This window comes from Chaetodon trifascialis, chromosome 11, assembly GCF_039877785.1.
Source record: "Chaetodon trifascialis isolate fChaTrf1 chromosome 11, fChaTrf1.hap1, whole genome shotgun sequence".
Classification (NCBI taxonomy): Eukaryota; Metazoa; Chordata; class Actinopteri; order Chaetodontiformes; family Chaetodontidae; genus Chaetodon; species Chaetodon trifascialis.
Genome location: NC_092066.1, coordinates 16,036,744 through 16,058,999, shown reverse-complemented (window position 1 = coordinate 16,058,999; position 22,256 = coordinate 16,036,744). Strand labels below are relative to the sequence as shown.

General features: G+C 44.3%; 2 protein-coding genes across 3 annotated transcripts; one reads left to right on the top strand and one right to left on the bottom strand.

Annotated features, from left to right (window-relative positions):
* Positions 1–607: 607 nt before the first annotated feature.
* LOC139338824 (AP-2 complex subunit mu-A) lies at positions 608–13,538 on the top strand. 2 transcript variants are annotated; one of them, XM_070974095.1, is made up of 12 exons: positions 608–742; positions 2,196–2,317; positions 6,853–7,118; positions 7,394–7,489; positions 9,281–9,409; positions 9,904–10,048; positions 10,376–10,393; positions 10,971–11,090; positions 11,338–11,473; positions 11,563–11,660; positions 12,009–12,120; positions 12,328–13,538. In XM_070974095.1, the coding sequence occupies exons 2-12, from the start codon at positions 2,244–2,246 to the stop codon at positions 12,460–12,462; spliced, it is 1,329 nt and encodes a 442-aa protein (XP_070830196.1). In that variant the 5' UTR covers positions 608–742; positions 2,196–2,243; the 3' UTR covers positions 12,463–13,538. The 2 variants fall into 2 exon arrangements, with proteins under 2 accessions (XP_070830196.1, XP_070830199.1); XM_070974098.1 differs by lacking the exon at positions 10,376–10,393.
* Positions 13,539–13,793: 255 nt separating this feature from the next.
* Positions 13,794–21,911, bottom strand: pcyt1aa (phosphate cytidylyltransferase 1A, choline a). The gene is made up of 9 exons (XM_070974789.1): positions 21,548–21,911; positions 18,873–18,986; positions 18,502–18,601; positions 18,187–18,303; positions 17,706–17,857; positions 17,466–17,544; positions 16,821–16,963; positions 16,483–16,671; positions 13,794–16,222 (listed from the first exon to the last, which is right to left on the bottom strand). Exons 2-9 carry the CDS (start codon positions 18,984–18,986, stop codon positions 16,001–16,003), a joined length of 1,116 nt encoding a protein of 371 aa, XP_070830890.1. The 5' UTR covers positions 21,548–21,911; the 3' UTR covers positions 13,794–16,000.
* Positions 21,912–22,256: the final 345 nt, after the last annotated feature.

Sequence of the window (22,256 nt, the reverse complement as noted above, 5' to 3'; positions counted from 1 at the left end):
GAATGTGAAGGTTAGGCAATCTGGTGCACAGATGTGTGTGTGGGCTGCGGTTGTGTACAAGAGGATCAGCCTGTGTGCCTTTAGATTTGCTTCAGAATTGAGCGACCCCATGAAAAATGCTGCCTGTGGTTAGAAGGGGGGGATCTCCTGTGGAGGGGCGATTTTATTCAACTTGGACAAAGTGGTTGAATCAGATGGACTCTCCAGGACAGAAAAAATAAGACCACCCACGCGACCCTTAGTTGGAGGACAAACGCTTCTTGTTTCATCTCAGGGAAATTAGTTTTCTGTGAGTGAGTTAAAGAGCAGCTATCCGCCTCTGGAACTTGAAAAGTACCACTGTGCTCCCCAAGATCATTTAAATAAGCAAGTTGGACACGTGCCAGCATGGTCCCAAAATTATTTTAAAGAGCGGAATCGCCCGCCGTACTGCCCATTATAGTTACCATAGACATAACAATTAATGACTTGCCATGAAATTAATAATAACCGACCAGTAGCCAATGTAGCTTATCATAACAAGGCCTGGGTGCGGTTAACACATCGCTCCTGCCGCGCCTTTTCCTGTCACAGCGGAACGGTGGTGCGTAAGGACGGCGGGTCAGCTGACAGCTATCAGAGGACCAGGAGGAAGGAGCGGAATTAGCGGGTGTGTGAATTGGGAACCCACTAGACCCTGACATAGGCTATATCCGAGGCAAACGGGGAGAGAAAGCCTGTTGGTGTTCGTGAGAGAACTAGGGTAAGTTCACCAAAGTCGAGACGGTTACATGTTTCTCGTCAAAATGATCAACTCTATTCCGGTAACCGTTTAAGACAGCCGTTGAAAGTGTTTCAATCGGGGGCGAAGCTAACATTAGCAACGTTAGCTTGCTGCCGCTCCGTTAGCTAACGTCAAGCTAGCAGCGGCAACTACTACGATAACGGAAAGGTGTTGTTTCTCGCCTTTCTAAATAAAAGCATATTGTATACCATTTCTGCAATATTGTAACGATATAGCGTTATTGTCGACCATCAGGGCTAAACTCAAATTGTTAATTTGTAAGTTGGCGACATGTTATAGTTCTGCATACTGTATGTTCGTCAAACGGTCTGATTTTCTTCCCACCGGAAGTCTATTTAAAATTCGGCACGGCTCGACGTGTTCGCTGAACACCGCCAGTTAGCCTGCTATCGTAAGCTAAATTAGCTAGCTACCGCTTACTCGATCTATTCCCCATCACTTTGATCTTATCTGAAGGTCAAGCCCCCATCAGTGTTGTAGCCATTTACGTATGTTTAAAATAAAGCGTTACAAGCAAACCTGTCCCTCACTGGTCGAGGAACAAATGGGTAAATATGAAAAATGTATGAACGCTAGGAAATGGCCCGAGTGAGCAGACATCTTGACTTCGGCCAATAAAAGGGCGAATAAACCCGCTCACGTCTTGTGCACGGGTTATTCGATCACGACTCAGGAATGTCCATGTGAAGAAATTATTTTACTGAACTTAAGCAAATGATTGTGTTGTACACTTCTCTTTGCGCCGTGTGTTTAAGTTGTCTGGCCTCTGTCTTCGAGGAATTCCAAACATGTCCTTCATCCCCCTGGTTTCCAGAAGCTTCATTCTTGAATGAGGACAAACTCCTATGATTTGTTGGTTTAAAACACAAACACTTAATGCTAGCCGTCTAAAAGCGTCGCTGCCTCTGGGTGAATTTTGCTTTCTTTATGTTTTGATCTTTGGATTTCATGTGTTGTCTAATCCGATCCAGGGTGCATCTGGTAGTAAAATGCAACCCAGTAAGAGCAGCAGATTTGTAGCCGGCAACCTGGTGACACCCTGCTTCAAAGTGGTGCCTGCTAATCTGCTGTTAATTCTTACGTTGGAAGAAAACAAAGAATTGGCTGTGGTGCTAGTGGAATCATTGATGTCTGTATTGGAGTAATATTTGATGCATGTATGTGTATGCAAGAATCAGAAATGAGTCACCACAGTGGGGCAGCTGCAGGGTACATTCAACTGGCAATAGAGTGGTGTGTGTGAGTGTGAGAGAGTGAGAGGGAGCGACAGAGAAAGCGGATGTGAGGGACAAGCGCCTCCCTGTACTGTTGGTCACCCTTCACTTCTCACTGCTTTCACTTCTCTATCACCCCTTTTTCCTTTCCCCGTTTCCTTCCTGCAATCTCTGGCTCCATTTCTGTCTCTTCTCAGGCGGGGTTTGGTTTCACCATGGCCAGTTGGGACTGAGAAGCAGCCACAATGATTGGAGGATTGTTCATCTACAACCACAAGGGGGAGGTCCTCATCTCCCGGGTCTACCGAGATGACATTGGGTATGTTTTACAGTAAAGCAAAGCTGCTATAACAGTCCTACATTTTGTCATGTCCTCATGTCAGTGACGAGGTCTGGTGGGGTCGGACAGGTTGGGATAGATTCTGAGGGGATGAGAGAGGATTACGCCCCTCCTCCCTGCTAAGAAGTTTACATTTGTGTGTTTTGTTATCTCCTCTAAAATGTGTTTGAAAACGTACTTAAGCCAGGATTACATTTAGGACAATGTCGCTAACTGTTAAGCCTCTTTCACACATAGTTCCCGGTAAATTGCTGGGATAACCTTTCAGGCACCACTAGGGATTTGAACTATTCTCTGATGCAGCTGCCTTTCTCTGTCACACACATGCACTGCAACCCTGAATTTATGTAGACATTACCTGGAAGAGCTGTCTGTGAGAATGCAAATGTCCAAATCAGTTGGACTGGACATTATACGGACGACCCTGCCAGCACCCTTGTACAAAGTCTGTGTAATGACCCCATGTGTGAGTAGAGCAGGTTACTATCCAGAGAATTCACAGCGAGCGAATGGACGTGTTGATGACCTTGGTGGCCACCCCTTACCTAAACCAACTGGAGTATTTCCAGTAGACGAGAGCGCGTCTGACAAGGACAGTCTTTTGATGTGTGCTACATGTGTCAAAGGCCAACTCTGGACTTTGTCCAGAGTTCATATGAGAAAACTGCTTCTGTCTGTAGTCAGCGCTCTGTAGTCTAGCTCATTGTCCCGCCCACAGCATTATCTGACTGGTTACACGTCATGAGTAATGGCCTATCAACACTGAAGGTTACTGTGCCTTAAACAGGCAAAAAGAAATGTATGTGTAGACTGGAGCTGCTCCGCTGAGTGAGTGAGTGAAGCTGATGGAATATGAAGCACTTTTCTCTTTATGAAAGTAACACACGCAATTGTCTGACCCATGAGAATTTGTATGCACAAGAGCATGTGTACTAACCAATTACCCAGCCAACCAGAAGGAGTCAGCCTTACTGTTCACACATGCAGCTTCATTCAGGAACATTTCTGTCTTGCACCTTTTCACACGTCAGTGCAATGCCAGAATAAATGGGACAAGGGACAGTCCAGCAAATGGCAAAAGCAAACCGTATGGATGTCAAGCACCATAAAACTCAAAGAAAGCTAGAGAAGAAGAAGAAGAAGAAAAAACATACTTTATTAATCACACACATTACATGCACAAACATGCACGTGCCATGCTTCGTGAAATTATTTCTCCGCTTTTGACCCGTCCATCGTCCGTCCTTCCTCCACGGCGGACTAGGAGCTGTAGGCTGCCAGCTGACAGCGGCGCCCGGGGACCCAGTTCTTTTTCGTCACCATTGGTCAGGTGGTGATCTTCTTGCATGTATTTAGTAGGGGTATATTTTTTTTTAATGGAGGATACCCCAGGTGAACACGGGGAGAACATGCAAACTCCACACAGAAAGGCCCCTTTCCTCGAGCAGCAGGCACCGAAGGCATGGTGGAGGACACGCCCACAGTGGGAATCGAATCGGTGGGCGGTGGAAGACATCTCTCCACGTGAAAACGTCTTTCATCAGATGGACACAACCCTTTATGTCCTCGTCCCTGCAATGTTACCGCTTTCGTTCACAGCACAGCCGTACCTGCATTTCAGGGATAGACTGCATGTGTGAAAGGGGCTTTAGACAAAGAACACAGTTTATTAAAGAATATAATAACATGCAAAGATTCTCACAATAAGTGAATGATAAAATACAATCGACTATAATCCAAAACACACACACACAAGTACAATTATGATGAAAAAGGAAAAATAATCTCTCGACTCACATTTTCCCATGTTATGAGGTAATGATTTGGTTCACTCGTGTTTATCAAACCACACCTTCTGTTTAAAAGATTAGGTGCAGCTGTGTGAAAAACTCTTCCAGATTGACCTCAGTGTTGACAAAAGACACAGGTTATTAAGAATTACTATGTGGACATGAGTTACTGATGGCTAGCATCCTTTTACTCTCTATCTCTCTCTCTGTATATATATATATATATATATATATATATATATATCCAGCCTAAGATGGACGACTAAAGCCCTGGCTCCTGGCTGAGTCATATCCAGCGCAGACTGGGGTGATAGACTGAAAACGTGGCCACATGTGACCTCATCACATTTTAAAAGATGTGGGTCAATGTTTGGTACTTCACACGTGTCAGATTAAAGGCTACATCCACATAGATATGACAGGAACTGAGCCGTATGGGCAGAAGAATATAGGATCTGACTTATATACTGTCTCTTTCTTCTTTTCCTCCTTTCCTTGTTTGTTTGTGACTCATTGTTGATGTGATTCACTTGTAATGAAGATACCAGATCTCCATGCTCACACCCAGTGATCACTCTGTGTTTTGTGTAAACCCAGCCACAGTCGGTGATTAAGTTGAGGGTAGACCTACAGTGAGGGCTGGCGAGGGCACAGGGGTAGAAATTGATTTCCTAGAGTCAATCATGTGGGTCCACACAGCAGCAGTGCTCGGTCAGTAGGTTATGCTTTTGTGCACACTCTTAACATTTTATCTCTTGAGCCGTTTTTACTGTAGTTGTAGGATTAGAGGAGCAGAGAAGAAATAAATATACCATACCAGGATCCCTTCCATCATTGGTCCTGAGCCGAGGCAGCAATCAGCAGTGTAATCATGGCTGCTTTGTGATTAATCATTGCTTCCTCCTCCGAGCAGCAGCACAAATACATCTGCTCACGTCTCCCTCCTCAGACTCGGCATAAAGTGTACGACAGAATACCGACGAATATGTGCGAAAAGGAAACCGACTGAATTCAGGCCCTCACGATGACAGTTCACTTTGCTAAAAGGTGTAAAAAAAAAAAAAAGAAGAGGGGAAACTCATTTTGTGAGAGTCTCATGAAGACAACAGCCAGGGAGATTTCTTATGTTGAGAAAATCTTTAGGTTTTGTCTCCACATGTCCGCTGAAAAGGATCCACTTGAAAAAAATCAGCCGTTATGAGAGACACTAATGAATCAAGATGGCCTTGCCATGCTGTCGTGACAATGGCACACAACTGCTGACTTGTTTCCAACATGTTAGGAGTCAGTGATGGCGTCATAATAAACACCATGTTACTCACCTTGTCTGTGTACATGATGCACGAAAATGTCTCTTGTGCATTTTTGTGTCTCTCCTCTCCTTTTACTTCATCCTTTTTTTCCTCTCTATCCTCTGTATCACCATTTTCCTCCATCTGTCCATCTTGGCCCCTGTAGGAATAGGTAAGAGATGCTCGAGCCTATCAAGCATGATCCCATCCCCTCTCATGGCCACCAATCAATGACTCCCTGAAACCCCTAACTGCATGCCCATCGATTCCACAGTCAACTTCCTGATACTTCCTCCGAGCATGAGTCACCTGTCATGTCATTACAGTGGTAAATGAACCACCATGATACTGAGATACAACAGCCAATCAATCAGAAGCAACAAATTCAGCCACTACTAGAGCCCTTCAGAGTACTGATGCTCACAAACCGCTCTACCAGTGCCTAAGCATGTAGTCTGAGCATGGGATATGACAGACAAGTAGTCCTCTCATTCTTTGATTCTGCCCTTATTTTTCACAAAGAAACTGAAAGATCGTTTCAAATTAATTTGATGGGGTCTCATATATTCAGGTTTGATAAGGAAGCAGTTCAGTGGACAAGGCGGACATCATGGCGGCCTCCTAGACTAACATATTGCACTTTTGATGACGTTGTGTCAATGATTTGTTCTTGTACGTCTCCAGTACATTGGTTTTTCATAGTACCATTAAAAAATGTGAGTTGTCAGTTAAAGAGAAGCTGAATTGTTAACCTTCCGGCTTGGTTCTTCTGACATTAATATTGTTTAAGGTATTACACTTTTTTTTTTTTTGATACCCTTAGCTGAGACTGTGCCAGCTGTTGATGATAGTAGTCTTGAATATCAGTAAGGTGGACAGTTTGTGCCTCTAAGACGTTCTCTGGTCTTTCTCAGTAGGATTTGGCGTTCTTGCATCCTCTGCGCTAAGCCCTGTTATTTATATATCCACTGTAATCAGGCCAGTGTTTCCCCAATGCATCATGGTGCAGTTATTCTTTCAGGTGAACTTCAAAATAAACAATTAGTCCAACTTAAGATCAGATTTGGAACGTACATGTTTGTGTTTTTCCCATGGAGTCTGTGTAGTCGTGCTGTAGCCTGGATGTCGACATAAACTCTCAGAGCCTTCCTTCTCCTTCCTGGTAATTATCAGCATTTACACAAAACAGCAGTCCTTGTCGCTGTCTAAATGCACCAACTTGAGGCGTCCTCTGCCAGCTCAGTGTTTTGATTGTTGCTCAGTCCTTGAAATGGGGGGACCTGTTGAGGTCAGAAGGGCTTATTTATTGAGTCCAGTGCAGGACTGAATATGTGGATATTTTTTTAATGGTTTCACAGGAACGATTCTCTCAGCTCCTTACATAAATGCCTCTCTCTCTCTTCCTTTATCCTCACCCTCCCTCCCGTCTCAGGCGTAACGCGGTGGACGCGTTCCGCGTGAACGTGATTCACGCCCGGCAGCAGGTCCGATCCCCGGTGACCAACATCGCCCGCACCAGCTTCTTCCATGTCAAGCGCTCCAACATCTGGTTGGCGGCCGTCACCAAGCAGAATGTCAATGCCGCCATGGTGTTCGAGTTCCTGTACAAGATGTGTGACGTCATGACGGCCTACTTTGGCAAGATCAGCGAGGAGAACATCAAGAACAACTTTGTGCTCATCTATGAGCTGCTGGATGGTAGGATGCAATCATTTGTTTGTGTGTTTGTTTATGTATGCAAAACCTGAAGTCTAGTTTCAGTCTCATGTTTGCAGTTACGCAGGCTGTTGCATTAGCTGCTCTTGAGGGACCCAAAAAGTGACCTCCTGACTCTGCATCACGCACAGATTTGTAGTAATCTAGTGTCTCACTCACCAGTCAGCACTGGTTCTTTCCATTGCCACAGTCCTAGTTTTTCCTTGTACCCATCTTATCTGTTATGGACACTTATCTGTCCGTGTTTGCTCATACAGAGATCCTGGACTTTGGCTACCCCCAGAACTCAGAGACCGGAGCTCTGAAGACCTTCATCACCCAGCAGGGCATTAAGGGACAGGTCAGTAAGACAAGTTTATTGTTTACATTTACATGTCCTGAGTCAGTGAGCTTGATCTAGGTTTGACATTTTTCTTAGACTGATGTCCTTGATTAAAAAGCCTGATCCATTTCCAGTCCTTTGTTTATCATAACCCATACTACCACAACATTTGATTAGACTAGAGCCTGCAGAGTTCCTGAATGCAAGAGGCTGCGAGTGACACGAGACATGGCACATCGCTGTTGAAAGCAATGCATTTGTAAATTGAGCCGTGGCAGAGGAGTCTCACAGAAGTACAGTGAAGGTCTCGCGTGACGAGCAGTGTGTCGGCGCGAGTTCAGCAGGCTGTCTGTAAAATATGTTTGTCATGAAAACTGCAAAAACTTCATTGCATGTGTATGTGGATTTCTACTGGATGTATTTAAAACAAGAAATGTCATTTGACTGTAGTGTCCTTTAGTGTCGGCTAGTGTTGTTTTTGGCGGCCTGTTTTAATTTTAGTCTTAGTCTAGTCTTTGTGTCAAGCTGTCATTTTAGTTTTTATTAGTTTTAGTCACGTCACGTTCATCGTTTTTAGTCTACTCAAGTTTCAGTCGACTAAAAGTCTGAGCATTTTAGTCTTATTTTAGTCAGAATTATCCGTGACTACTTTAGTTATAGTCAACGAAAACTGATGACATTTTCGTCTAGTTTTAGTCAATGACAATCGTATTTTAGTCTCTTTTTAGTAATGCAGTTCTATTTAACTCAGTCAATATAGTATAAGTACCTCGTAGTATAGACGAAACCAAAATTTTCTTTTAACCAAACCCATTTCACAATTCAAACAAGGTTGTCTTATTATTATATTATTGTTAGCTAATAGCCCTGCGATCGGCTGGCGACCGGTCGAGGGTGTACCCCGCCTCCCGCCCGTTGACAGCTGAGATAGGCTCCAGCCCCCCCGCGACCCCGAAAGGGATAAGCGGCATAGAAAATGGATGTTAGCTTATAGACTCAAGAATACATCCATTCCAGACACAAAGAGGCTCTGATTTGAATTTACAACATATTTATTTGACCAAGCAAAGCTGGCTGGCCGGCCATCGGTCCTGTTCTCTGTGTCAGCTGTCTGTCGTTAACGCTAACCTACCGCAGCTGCATCTTCTAAATAACGCCGCGAGTGGAAACTAATGCCGTGACGTCACCTGCGACTGCGCAGTGCGACCTGATGCAGCCCCTGAAGCGAGACACAGGAAACAGAAATACTGCAAAATAATAATAACAACGCGACTAAACGAGACGACATAACGTTAGAAGATTTCGTCTCGTCTCGTTTTAGTCAACGAGAATGAAGAGACATTTTAGCAGAGTTTAGTCTTGTTTTTATTCGCCGTCAATATTGCATTATTTATTTAATTGTAGTTATCGTCACATGACCAGCATTTACGTTGCATCCCGTCTCGTTTTCGTCACGTGATAAAGGTTCGTTAACGACGATATTTAGTCATAATTTTCCTTAACGACAACAACACTAGTGTCGGCTATAAATGCTTGTGTTCATTATGTGATTAACCAAAAATTGCTTTGAAATCTGATCTTATTTTTCTCTCCTTGTTTCCCCCATCTTGCTGCCGTGGACGCTTCACAATTCAGCACCAGGTAATAAACATCACACACTGTAGCTCAGTAAGATTCATTGTATCCGTGTGTGGCGCCGTGTCATTTTTGCTTTCCGTCCTGCTCATGATCCCCCTTCATGCCTTCTTTCTGTTCTCAGCCTATCAGCCTTCTCCTTTTGTTAGCAGTGATACAGTTTCTCTTCCTGTCCCCCAGACAAAAGAGGAGCAGTCTCAGATCACCAGTCAGGTGACGGGGCAGATCGGCTGGCGTCGCGAGGGCATCAAGTATCGCCGCAACGAGCTTTTCCTGGACGTCCTGGAGAGCGTCAACCTGCTCATGTCACCACAAGGTTTGTTTATGTGGCCTCCCCAAACTGGGCGGGGACTGCTGACGTGAATGATTGACTGAAATGTGCTGGTAGTTCACCACTTCTTTGTTAACATTGATTGATTTTTAATGTTTATGTCTTAATATATCATGTAGAGCTGGAGAGAGTCTCTCCTTTAGCATTGACTTATCTTTGCCAGTCAATTAAGAACCAGTTTCACCACAAGGTCTAATGTTCCGAGGCTTTCTATCGTATCACACCATCATCATCTTCAGTTTATGTAGCTGAAGGGAGTTTACAGTTTCATTCTCAGATAAAGACATGTTACTCATTACATGATAAGAAATTCCAGTCTTGTGTTTTGATTTTTGATAGCATTGTTACCCTTTTGTTGACATTTGGACCTGTGAGTGTGGAGCAGAATTAGACTCCTCAAAGCAACAATGTGCAGAGAGCGAGGTGTCATTCACAGTCTGTCCAGGTCTGGACTGACTTTTCTTTCCCCTCCTGTCCAGGCCAGGTCCTGAGCGCCCACGTGTCTGGCCGAGTAGTGATGAAGAGCTACCTGAGTGGAATGCCAGAGTGCAAATTTGGCATGAACGACAAGATTGTCATCGATAAGCAGGGCAAGGGAGGAGCGTCTGATGAAGCAGGGAAGAGGTGAGCGACACAGCGAGGCGGGTCAGCAGATGGCAGATTGAATGTCAGAAATCAACTGTATTTTGATAAGCGAGGCTGAGAATGATATGCAATTTATTTAAGTTGGTGCTTTCATGTGATTTCCTGCTTGAAAAGCCTGACAAGGAAATGTATTGTTGAGCCAGTTTTTAAGAGGCCACCTTGTCTGTTAGCCCCGTGTCTGTGTTTTCAGTGTTGTCTTGCTGTTTACAACAAGACAGGCTTTACAATTTCTTTTTAATTTTTCTTTCCTTTGGATGCATCTCTCCTTTCTTTCCCTCTCTTTCTTTTCTATGTGCTGTACCTCAGTGATTTAGGGGGAGGAAGGTACTGTACTGATAAGTGTCCTCCACCTCTGCCACCTCGGCACACACACACACACACACACACACACACACACACACACACACACACACACACACACACACACACCTTGTCTTGTCTAAGCCTTTAAGCACATTAAGAATCTGTACATCTCATGCAGTGTTGCTCCCCACACACTCGATACAAATCAAACACACCTTGTCGACTCTTCAGTGTACTGCCCGGTGGTTGTTTGCCTATTTTGTGGAATGGTTGGTTTGTTTTATTCCCCCACACCTACCTGCTTGACTTTTAACTCTTTAAACACCTAACGGGGATTGTGATTTGATTTGTTGCACAATAGTGTCATTTTTATGTTTTGAGTTTTTCATGTCTTGTTACCAGCAGTTGTGTCCCTACATGTGCTCATATCTTAATGTTTCCTTTTAACCTGTGGACATTAGTTTAGGGAGAGTAGTAGTTCAGTCTTTTGAAGAATTGGTGTCATTATTAGATAGAATTTTTTTTAATGATAAACAAGTGGACTAATCTTCTTTCGTCTCCTTTTTGTGTGTCTCTGATGTGTTTTTTCTGTCGGCAGTGGGAAGCAGTCCATAGCCATCGATGACTGCACTTTCCACCAATGTGTGCGCCTCAGTAAGTTTGACTCAGAGCGTAGCATCAGCTTCATCCCCCCTGATGGAGAGTATGAGCTCATGAGGTCAGTAGACGGATTTAAAAAAAAAAAAATGTTTTCAAGCTTTTATTTGTTATTAAGCTGTCCAGACAAGAGCAGACTGTGACAGAAAAACATTTGAGGGCACGGGGCATGAGATTTAATGTGCAAACCATATTACACGTATGCTAGTTTGTGTCGGCATGGTCCCTATATCTAAAGTTTGTTTGAAGAAGTGAATGAGAAAGGCGAGGATGAACATTTTGTGTGTTCTCTGCCCCCGTTCTTGCAGGTATCGCACCACTAAAGACATCATCCTGCCGTTCCGAGTTATTCCTCTGGTCAGGGAGGTTGGCCGCACTAAACTTGAGGTTAAGGTGGTCATCAAGTCCAACTTTAAACCCTCGCTGCTGGCCCAAAAGATCGAGGTGAGCTCATCTTATCAAATGTCATCAGACCCACTTTGGAACCCCTCTGCAACGATTGTTTTAACATTGCTTCATTATTGACTCCTCAGGTGCGTATCCCAACGCCCCTCAACACCAGCGGCGTGCAGGTGATTTGTATGAAGGGAAAAGCCAAGTACAAGGCCAGTGAGAATGCCATTGTCTGGAAGTGAGTCGCAGCTCTGCCCGTACATTCACCAACAAATTCACTTTTCTGCTTATGTCCAGTTAATGATCAACAGCTGCTCTTTGGTTTGTTTAACCTCAGACACACAGTCATCTCTTTTGTAAACCCTCTTATTTATTCTGGTGAGGTTTTTAAAATGAGGCTTTCTGTCTGTGTGTGTGTGTGTGTGTGTGCGTGCGTGCGTGCGTGCGTGCGTGCGTGCGTGCGTGCGTGCGTGCGTGCGTGCGTCTGTCTGTCTGTCTGTCTGTCTGTCTGTGTGTGTGTGTGTGTGTGTGTGTGTGTGTGTGTGTGTGTGTGTGTGTGTGTGTGTGTGTGTGTGTGTGTGTGTAGGATCAAACGCATGGCTGGGATGAAGGAGTCTCAGATCAGCGCTGAGATAGAGCTGCTGCCGACCAACGATAAGAAGAAATGGGCCAGGCCTCCCATCTCCATGAACTTTGAGGTCAGAACACATTGATAGTTCGTAGTCTCTGCCTCCCTCTCTGTCATACACACTCACTCAAGTCTGATCCCAGCAAATCACAACCTGCTCACCTCACAGACACACACTCAGAGCTCACGGCTGCAGTGAGAACCCAGCAGCCTATGCGTCCTACAGCTGACAGCGTGCCCCGACGCGTCCTTAACCCTCCTCTTCTCATCCCGGCAGGTCCCCTTTGCTCCCTCTGGTCTCAAGGTGCGCTACTTGAAGGTGTTTGAGTCCAAGCTCAACTACAGTGACCACGACGTCATCAAATGGGTGCGGTACATCGGCCGCTCCGGCATCTACGAAACACGCTGCTAAAGCTCAACCCCGCCGGGCAGCGATCTGACCACTTCCCCCCCCCCATCTATCTTGTTAAGATTTTTTTCTTCTGCCCCTTCCTACTTTGTCTCTCTCCCCCCCTCAACCCTTCCAGCTTCTCTCATACAACCCCACCCCAGTCCCCCTCCACCACCACCGCCACCCCCCACCCCTTCCTAACTAGGTGTTGGAGATTGAATTTACATCGTTAAAAAAATAAATATGATATAATGCACAGATATATGCAAAATGTGAACCATTGTATCGTATATATCTCGTAGTGATGAGTAAACCTGTAAACCAACTGGTGTCCAAAAGAAAAAGACAAGTGATGCAGGTGGGAACCAGGGGGGAGAGGACTGGAGGCACCCTTTAGGCATCTTTAAAGGGTGTCCTGTCATGTTTATTCAGTGTTATTGTTCCGCTATCTTCTCTCCCGTTACTTTAGAAGCCAAGAAGTCCTAGAGTTAAGCGCTGGTACGGTGGTTTGTAGCTGTTGTGGTTAAAACTGAATCCTGATATAGTTCCTGTGTTTGAACCTCTGTCTCAGTAGAGTCTCCCCTTCAAATTGAGATGCATTGTCTGATTCTGTATTGTGGATGGATTGATATTTGATATCTGTGTTTTTGGGAATGGTCATGGATCAAACGTCTCATTTCAACATCTCTTTCGGGTAGTTAGGAAAGATAAGGACCTGATAGTGACCGAGCTGTTTTTCTATTTCCTGGAGACTGTATCGTTTCTTTCCCTTGCTTTCTTTCCCTCCTCCATTAGTCTACCAGCAGTCAGTGAGGTCAAAGTGAAGTTAAAACATTGGGGAAACATTCCAGACAGTTTTGAGGTTTGACCATCATCCCGATAAGCTCGTACGTGACTCAAATTTCCTGTTTCTTAAGCACTAAGATGAACTTTGTCACATTATTTTGATTGAAAGATGCTGTGGGGAAATCTGGCGCTGGGAGTATGTTTGCAGTGAGGTGAGGTCTCCCCCTGGTGTTTGCCTCATCACTGTCTGCTTCTTCATGTTTGTAGCCCTGGTGACCGTTCTGTCCAATAAAATCTGACTATATAACCAACCCTGCCCACCCTCTGCGTGTGCCTTATCATTCGGCTGATGTTATTGGAGATTGTCTTTATTCTATTGTATCGCCGTTTCCTCTTGATATTGTTTGACATGAGGGAGGGGCTGGTGTAGGAACAATGGATTCTGGGCGATGGTGGATGCAGCGGGGCTTTGGGTCGTCCAGCTTTCATCCTGACTGTTCATTTGAGAAATATACTGGCTCATTACATAAAAGCACAGCAGACAATAATAGATCAGGGTCAAGAAATGCTTTGGCCAAACATGTTTTAATACATTGTTCCTGACTTGCTCTTCCTCTACATCCAGGACATCAAACAAAAATATCCCCAAACAGTAAAATAACATGATTAAAACACTTGCTGTTAAAAACATTTCCATTTGTTCTTAGTAGTAGTGGCTGTTTATGGGCTCCAGTCTCTGCCACCTCGAGCGTCTTACTGACAGATTCACACTGATTTAAGGGAAGCGATTCCACAAGAACCGAGGCGAGGCTTCCCAAAAGTAGCTTAGCACCAAAATCTAGGCTAGTGTTCCTCTACTAATTATACTTGTTTTGTACTTTTAATACCAAAAGTAGGACTTCATAACTGTGGGAATAATTTCTCACTTATTCCCCGACCTGTAAAATGACTTGCTTTTGGGAAACCAAGCTTTAAACCGATGAATCCAACATTTATATTCCCAGTACTTGACAGTATTGCATTACATCTTCAGGTGACCTGTGATGTTTCATTTTTCAGTTATATAAGAGACACAAGACATGCTATTATCAGTTGAGATGCAGGGCACACCACGAGGCCAGAAAATCTCAAATATTTGACCCCCTCTCATTGCCTCAGTGCTGTAACAATGGCTGTGTTCAGAAAGGAAAAATAATGCTCCGACTTTGTGCTCATCTTAGGAAACTGAATCCGTTCAGGGAAGAAGGAGGTAGCTACAGAAATGGTGATCTGGTGTTTCACTAATGCAGAAATCTGGACCCCTCACGCCACATGTGACAGTCTGCATCTAAACTGATGCACATTTCTCCTGTAAATCGGTGTAAACTCCAAATCTGTACATTTTTGGGACAACTTGCCACGAATGCATGCTGTCAATGAGGAGGCTTCATTGATGAAGCAATCTTATTTTGTGCTTGTGACTCCCAACTAACCAAAAAATGTAGTTTCTTCTACGAAGTATGGCATTTCAACAGCTCTCAGGTCTTCTTTGATATATGACAACATAACATCTTCTACTGTCATCAACCCAGTGTCTGATGAAAATTCGGACTTCCCTACAGGCCCAGGTGAAGCACGATCTGCATCACCAAAAAATACACATATGTAATTCCAGCCCTGCTCACGTTGATTCACTGCTCAGACTGTCAAAGCACTTCTAAACAGGGATTATTAAGATCATTATCTGTACAGACGACAAGGAAAGAGGGAACCTACAAAAATAAGTGTGTCTAGATCGACAGTTAAATGGGTCATCCTTGCATGACTTTCATTTACGCCACAAGAAAGGCGTCCAGTCTGAAACTAGTCTTCCAAAGACTGAATCTTGTCAACAGACAAAAAAAACATTTATTACTACGTGTACGCAATTAAATCACAGCTGAACCCAGATGTGCAGCATTCTGTGGAGAACGTTGACAGAAGACATTTCAAACATGCTCACGTAAGAGCTTGCACACACAGACATCACATGCACATACACACGGACACACATAGCCCCGAAGCAGGCGGACAAACGTGGGAAGAAGCTGCTGTTTAGTAGACATCCAACACTCGACTCTTAAGATTCACCTCAGACTGATGTAATCTGGAGTTCCCTGTTATTTAAAAAAAAGACAGGTTGGTTACATGTTACGATGAGCAGAATATAAACTGCCCCACAGATCGTTTAAAAGTCCAGTTTTCTGACCCGCTCTGAAAAACCTTCCCCCGGAGACATCCAACAGTGTCTCCATGAGGTCTCAGCTCAGCCCTGCCACACCAAAATAGATGTGCTCTTCCCACAAGTGACCAAAAACCTCCTGCTAAAGCCATGATAGAAACAAAAACACAAACTGCTACCTCACTGCCATGCCAACCTTGAGAATACCATCATAGATGGAAGAGTGCACTGAGTGTAAGCCCTGCAAATATTTCTAAGTGACAGTGAGCAACTAATAAACTCAACATTGAAAGTGAACGAGATACATGAGAGTAATTTTCAAAGAACGAGTGGTAACTTTTACTGACTTCGACAAAAGAACCAAAAGAACAAAACTGGCTGCTGAAAAGAGGAGAGCTGGAGAACCTGGCTGCTCAAGTGAACGGGACACTGAAGTGCTAAATGTCAAAGTAAATCCATACACAAACAAAAAAATGGAAGCAGGAGCTCAATGAAAACCATGTTACTCGGCAGCTCAGTTAACCGGTAGCACTGACTGCGGCGCCCGACACGAGTGGAGAATTCAGACGCGCTCTAGTTTTCGTCGTCCTCGTCGTCGTCGTCATCGCTGATGAGGTATCCGCGGGCCCCGCTGTGGTGGGGCGGAGGCGAGGGAGGCGGGGAGGTCTTGGTGAAGAAGGGGAGACGGAAGGTGGGAGAGGGGGAGCGCTCCTCGCGGGTGGGGCTGCTGTCGGGGCTCTGTCTGGGGCTGATGGCCTGCAGCATGCGGCCCTTGCCTTCCTTCAGCATGTGCTTCTGTGGAGGTGAGACGGAAACATGAAGACATCATCTTTTATATGGACACACGTTGGTGAGTGCCTTTTAGTTCATGAATGTTTTCATACTTTGCAGAAAGTGAGCGGTTAAGGTCATACTAAGACAGGTATGACAGGTTATAAAGGCTTCCATCCCTCAGCAACATGTCTCCCAGGCCATCAACAGTGTACATAAGGATGTGTTCTTAGCCACACCGCCTGATTAAAGAGTGATGAAAGACACAACAAAGCCATCCTCACCAGAGCTCCCTCGGGGCCAAACATCTGCAGGAAGTTGCCGATGAACTCTCTGGATTTCTCTTCCCATTTCTGGATGAGGTCGATGCTCTTCTCCTCCACCTTCTGGACGAACTCTTTGCTCTTCTCCTCCACGTCACGCACCTTCCTCTTCACCTTGTCCACACGCTCCTGCAGGTGGTACTTCTTCTCCTGATAACAGTGGGGACAGCAAAGGTGACAAGATGAGACGTGAATTACCTCACAAGCCAACAAACGCCAGCACATTACCACCCCTCTTCTTTTTACACGACACTGTACAGTCACGGTCACACAGTTAAAACCAAAGCTACGTTTCTTACATTAATGAAGCTGACGTTGAGTTCCTTTGCTGTGTATCCTCTCTGCAGGTTGCGTCTGACGTACACATCGTAGTCGCGGACTATGCGTGTGATGATGTCAGAGGTGGAGATGCCCTCTGTCCGCTGGGTGGGGGCGAACATACCTGTGGAGGGCAAGATGCAGCTGAGGATTGCAGTTTATAGATTTCATTTAAGAGGTTGCAGCAAAAACCTAATACATTCAGGACATGGAAGGAGCTTAGACTACAAGTCTTCTAGTCATCTGCACATCTATTGCCGAACATGAGCACTCAGACTTTGCTTTGCATACAGCAGCTTGTGGATGAGACACTCACTGATCACCCTTTAAACAGATATCAAGTGGATGTTAGCATCGTCAAATATTATTTCATCAAGTCATTTCACTTTCTTTCTTTGTTTGTGTGCTGCATATACAGAATGTGCATGTGTGTCTGCATGCATGCACTGGTTTATGTTCTTTATACTCCTCTGTGCAAGGTTTGAGAAAACTATTACACGCAGGCACAGTACACAAAAAGGATGGAAGTATACTGTCAATACACAGTGCTATACAGCACCATATCTGCATTGGAGGCAGTAGAAAATACTAAACTGTAATCACTTGTGTACCACACCACCACTCACCGGCTTCCTTGATGTGCTTGTACACGTCATCGCTGCCCGCTGAGGAGTATGGGATATCGTCATGGGCCACAAAGTCAATCTGGAGAGGTCATTACAACATACATCAACACAGTAGATTCACATCTACAAATTGTACAAAAACAAAAATACACACACACACATAAAAAAAAAGCAGGGAAAAGGTTACAGAGGATCAGATGTGGTGGCTCGCCCACTCATTTCTTGACTTCATCCACTCACGCGATGTTTTGCGAGGAACTCTGGCGTTAACGTCCAGGGAGCGTTTCGCACCACTTCATCCACATAGCGGCAGTGTCTGATGGCATCGTAGCGCTCGTCCTCGTTCATCACCGTGAAGCCCTTGTATTTATGGGTCAGGTCATCGCTGCACACTTTGAATAATTACAAAAATATAGAAATTACTGTTTGAAATGCCTTAACCATGAGAAAAGGCCTTACTGCTACTTCAGCTTAGTTTTTCTGTTGCAATGAAAAAACAATGAAAACTGCCCTACTTATCCTTCTCACGTATGAAACAGACCTATGAATAATACGTCACAGTTCCTCATCTTGCACTTTTATCAGTTATCTAACTTTTCCCAGATGTCTGAATTCATCAGACTTGCACTGGGAGTGTCTTCCTGTTTTTTTGAGTTTCACAGCAGCTGATAAGACGTCTGCTGCTGTGACAGCCCACATGGACACAGACAGACACGCTTACCTCCGACGATGAGGTGCGTATTCGGGAAGAGGCATTTTGCCTGCATGAGCGCTCTGGCGTGACCTGAATGGAAAACGTCAAAGATTCCATCTGCGTACACCCGCACCGGTCTGTCAGCTGGATGGAGAGAGACGAGACATCCACAGATGAAAGATGTACTCTGTACAGAGTGAAATTAAAAGTGTGCTTGCTTGTTCACATGTGACTGTGAGGGGAATAATGGATAGAATGGGAAACATAAATGGTCTCATAAAACCAGACTGAGAGACTTGGAAAGAAAAACATCAACCGAGTGAAAGAAAGATTCAGACTCACGTGGCGTTCCCCTCTTGGCCTCCTCCATGTTGACTCTCTCATAAGGTTTACCATCAGCTGGCTCCAGCTCATCGGCGAAAGGTGCAGGGTGCTTCAACCCCTAAAAGACCCACACCGACAGAAGGGAAAGACTTCAGCAACCAAGGACTTTTTCTATTTATCCACACAGAAATCAGAGCTGTACGTTATAGTGAATCATTTCGTCCTCCCTGGTGGGATAAAATAAAATTAGGATGCTCTAATTTTGTGATATTCTTTCCTGGACAATCTGACGTTGAATCTGATGTACTGTGGGACATTAAAGGTCCAATCACACTTTAAGTTCCACAGAAAGCACTGGACAAACACGCCGAGGCACACAGCTAACTCACCACTGTACATCTGGGGATTTTCCCAAGCCTCTCGCCCTCCTCTGTCTCCCCATTGGAGCCGTCTCTTCTCCTCTTTCTGGACAGCAGCAGCCCGCTGGAGCTTTGAGCCTCCATCTGTGTCAAAATAAATGCAATTAAAATACAGCATACTTCACATAGACCACACGCTGTTTTGCCATCTTCTGGCAGGATTGAAAGAGAGACACACAGACACTCAGTTCTTCTCTGTATAGTGTGCCCACATTCGAGACATGAACTCTATGCTACATAATTATAGTAAGCATTATATAACATATACTGTAGCACAGGCAGACTGTAAATCTAGAGAGCAGTGAGGTGATGGCAGATGACACATCTTCAGTCAACTCTGACCTTGTAACAGAGGGAGAATTAGAGAAGTATGTGTCTCGGCTCATTGAACCATGCGCTTGTTTTTCAGTGACACACATATGAAGGTCAACGGAAAAGGGAGCAAACACCACCTGTTTCAACACGAAACATTTTGTTCCTAAACATACAGATAATTAAGCATGTCCAGCCTTCACTTCAGGCTCCTGGTCTGGTCGGCTGTCATGTCTAAAGACCAAGCTAACGTCGCATTTAGCATCAGATGATCAGACGCTGTTTCACCAGACTTCAGCTGACTTTGTTTTGTAACAGCCAGCTGGATGACTTTCTTGTGACCATAGAGGCTGGTATGATTAGGGCTACTTTTAACCAAATACAAAACTTTATTATCCAGTAGAGCAAGAAAACGCTTCATGTACAGGCTTTCAACAAACTCAACGTCCTGGATATCTGTATTAGATAATAAAAAGCTGGGCTGAAAAATCTTATCATTTTGATTATCGACTAATCTGCTGATATATCTTCTCAATTCACCTGTGAATAGTTTGATCTATGAAACATCAGAAAACAGTAATAAAAAAAAAAAGGATGGCCTTCATAATTTCCCATAGCCCAAGGTGACATTGTCAAATATCTAATTTTGTCCAGGCAAAGGTCAAAAACCAAGATATTCTATGCACAATTACATCAAAAACAGAAAAGCAGCACATTGTAGGAACTGGAACTGCCAAAAGTAACAAAACAAAAACAAAATCTTGCTTGAAAAATGACTTAAACGTTCAATCATCAACACAGATGAAGATTAAGTTTTGGGTAATTAATCGACTGTGAAGAACCAAACACATCTGGAAGAGTCAAAGATCAGTAACTATAACCGTCCTGTGTATCCCAGCAGAACAGGACCGAGGCCTAAAATAGCCGTTGAATTTTAACATGCCATTAAATTCCTTTAACAAAGTCTGACACACCTTCGAAGATCTCATCCACAATGAGAGTGCAACATCCACTCGTCTGCACAAATTTAGTGGAACAATAAAAAACGACTGCTGAATTCCTCCAGCGAGGGTTGCTGTGTTAAGGGTTAAGGCTCTGCCCCATTCCACACATTCCACCTCACTACCCACAATGAAGGTACGGGTCATTAAAGGGAGGGTTCATTATCTTGAAATGTCTTGCCTTGTTGCTTCTTTAACGCACAGCTGTGCCTGAACAACCCTTGGCAAGACTTGTGCTGCTGTGTCAGTTATGAAAGTGTGACTCAGTACAGCGAGTGACGGACATGGCCGTGCACGAGCCTGGTGGTGACAGCTACCTGATCCCACACTGGGCACTTGCACAAGCGACCCCCTGCCTCTTTCTCTTAGCAACAGCTGAGCCCTGAGAGTGAGAAACCCTGCAGGGCTCTGACACACCGACAGAAGATTTACATGAAGTGCACATGTCGTCACAACTGAGACAGCCGGCTAGAGTTAAAAAGCAACACAAGGACAATGTCTTGCATAACCAGATGCTTTGCAGCAGTGATTCATGAGAGCCACTTCAACATTATTTGGTGAGAAAATGCCTCTCAAAAGCTAGATCTTAAGTGAAAAATGCCAATTGCACATTCCCACGGCCCAAGATGAGGTTTTCAGACTGCTTATTCATGCATTAACTTTATTTGTCCAAAACCAAAAGATATCTTATTTACAATCGTATTAAACAAAGAGAAGCAGCTAATCCACACATCTGAGAAGCTGGAATCAGATAATGTTTGATACTTTGTTTGACAAAGGTCTCAAATGACTAACCCATGACTCAACTGGGACTACTCACTGGAAACTGTGGTTTTGAGTATAACAGTGAACATGGAGATCCTTCAAAAAGTCAGTGTTGTGTTATTGTGCTTACAGTACAGTTAAAGCACAAAAATCTAGAGTCCATTTCGCTATTGGTCCAATGGAATCCATTCGAGGCCTCCTGAAGGCTCCCGGACCACACTTTGAGAACCACTGGCTTCAGCTGCATTTCACACAATGTTCCCAGTGTGTGCTTTCTGTTTATTGTAACAAATCACTTCATGTTACACAATAGATCACTTAACGTCACATAAACAGACACAGATATGCCAAAAGTTGGCAAACTCAAAGACAGAAGTGAAACCAGTAACCAAAACAGCTGACAGTGGAGCTGAACTGGTGACACTGTATGAGCAGCTGAACTGTCAAACCCCGGCTTACTGGACGCTTTCGTCTCGGGCAAAAATCCTTAAAGTCAATACGCTAATTAACCCGTAACAGTGATGTTAGCTAACTTTAAACAACTACACTAAGTTCCTGCTTACTTACCGTTCAGTCTTTTGCCCGGAATACTGCTTTGAAGGAGTGGGCGGCTTCCTCGCCTAGAACCACCTGCAGGTTAACCAGCTAAATACAAAAAGCCAGCTAGCGCTGCTAGCTGCCGTCGAATGCTAGCTCGCAAGCTAGCTGTCAAGCTGGTTGGCTTGTTAGCTAACTTTAGATGTTAGCTCGCTGGTTAGCTGACACCAGCAACAACGGTAACAACGAATAATCCTGTGTGTCCGACGCTCTGGTGCTCGCTGTGTTGCTGGCGGAAAACTGCTACAATCAGAAGGACAGACAAATTATCAGTAGTTACAGCTTGTACTACAACGCTGACAGGTCAACTACACAGGAACTACAAAACTTCGACAAGGAACTGACATAAGGAGTCAGACATTTCCGGTTTTGAATCATGCTGCCACCTAGTGGAAAGACTGTATGTGGCAGAAGGACACTTCAAGAACACGTCTTTCATTTGATATTAAGCAACATGCTTTCCACAGACGGCAAATTATGGACAAATCACTTCTCACATGGAGGCAATAAACATATTTTGTATTCTACATTTATTTCAGTTATTCATTGCATAGGCCTTTTTCCACTGGTGGAAAAGTATTAAGAATTTTATTAAGTAGTACAAGCATAGTGCAAAAAATACCATGTCTGACATTCAACATTTTAATCAAGTAAAAGTATTTGTGTTAACAGCCAATCT

What these genes read in the sequence shown, in the direction of transcription:
- LOC139338824 (XM_070974095.1), top strand. Translation starts at nt 2,244, where the DNA reads ATGATTGGAGGATTGTTCATCTACAACCACAAGGGGGAGGTCCTCATC. An exon ending in GTCTACCGAGATGACATTGG is followed by an intron (nt 2,318 to 6,852) that starts GTATGTTTTACA and finishes CTCCCGTCTCAG; the next exon opens with GCGTAACGCGGTGGACGCGT. An exon ending in CCATCTCCATGAACTTTGAG is followed by an intron (nt 12,121 to 12,327) that starts GTCAGAACACAT and finishes TCATCCCGGCAG; the next exon opens with GTCCCCTTTGCTCCCTCTGG.
- pcyt1aa (XM_070974789.1), bottom strand. Translation starts at nt 18,986, where the DNA reads ATGGAGGCTCAAAGCTCCAGCGGGCTGCTGCTGTCCAGAAAGAGGAGA. An exon ending in AAATCCCCAGATGTACAGTG is followed by an intron (nt 18,602 to 18,872) that starts GTGAGTTAGCTG and finishes TGGGTCTTTTAG; the next exon opens with GGGTTGAAGCACCCTGCACC. An exon ending in TACGCACCTCATCGTCGGAG is followed by an intron (nt 17,858 to 18,186) that starts GTAAGCGTGTCT and finishes AATTATTCAAAG; the next exon opens with TGTGCAGCGATGACCTGACC.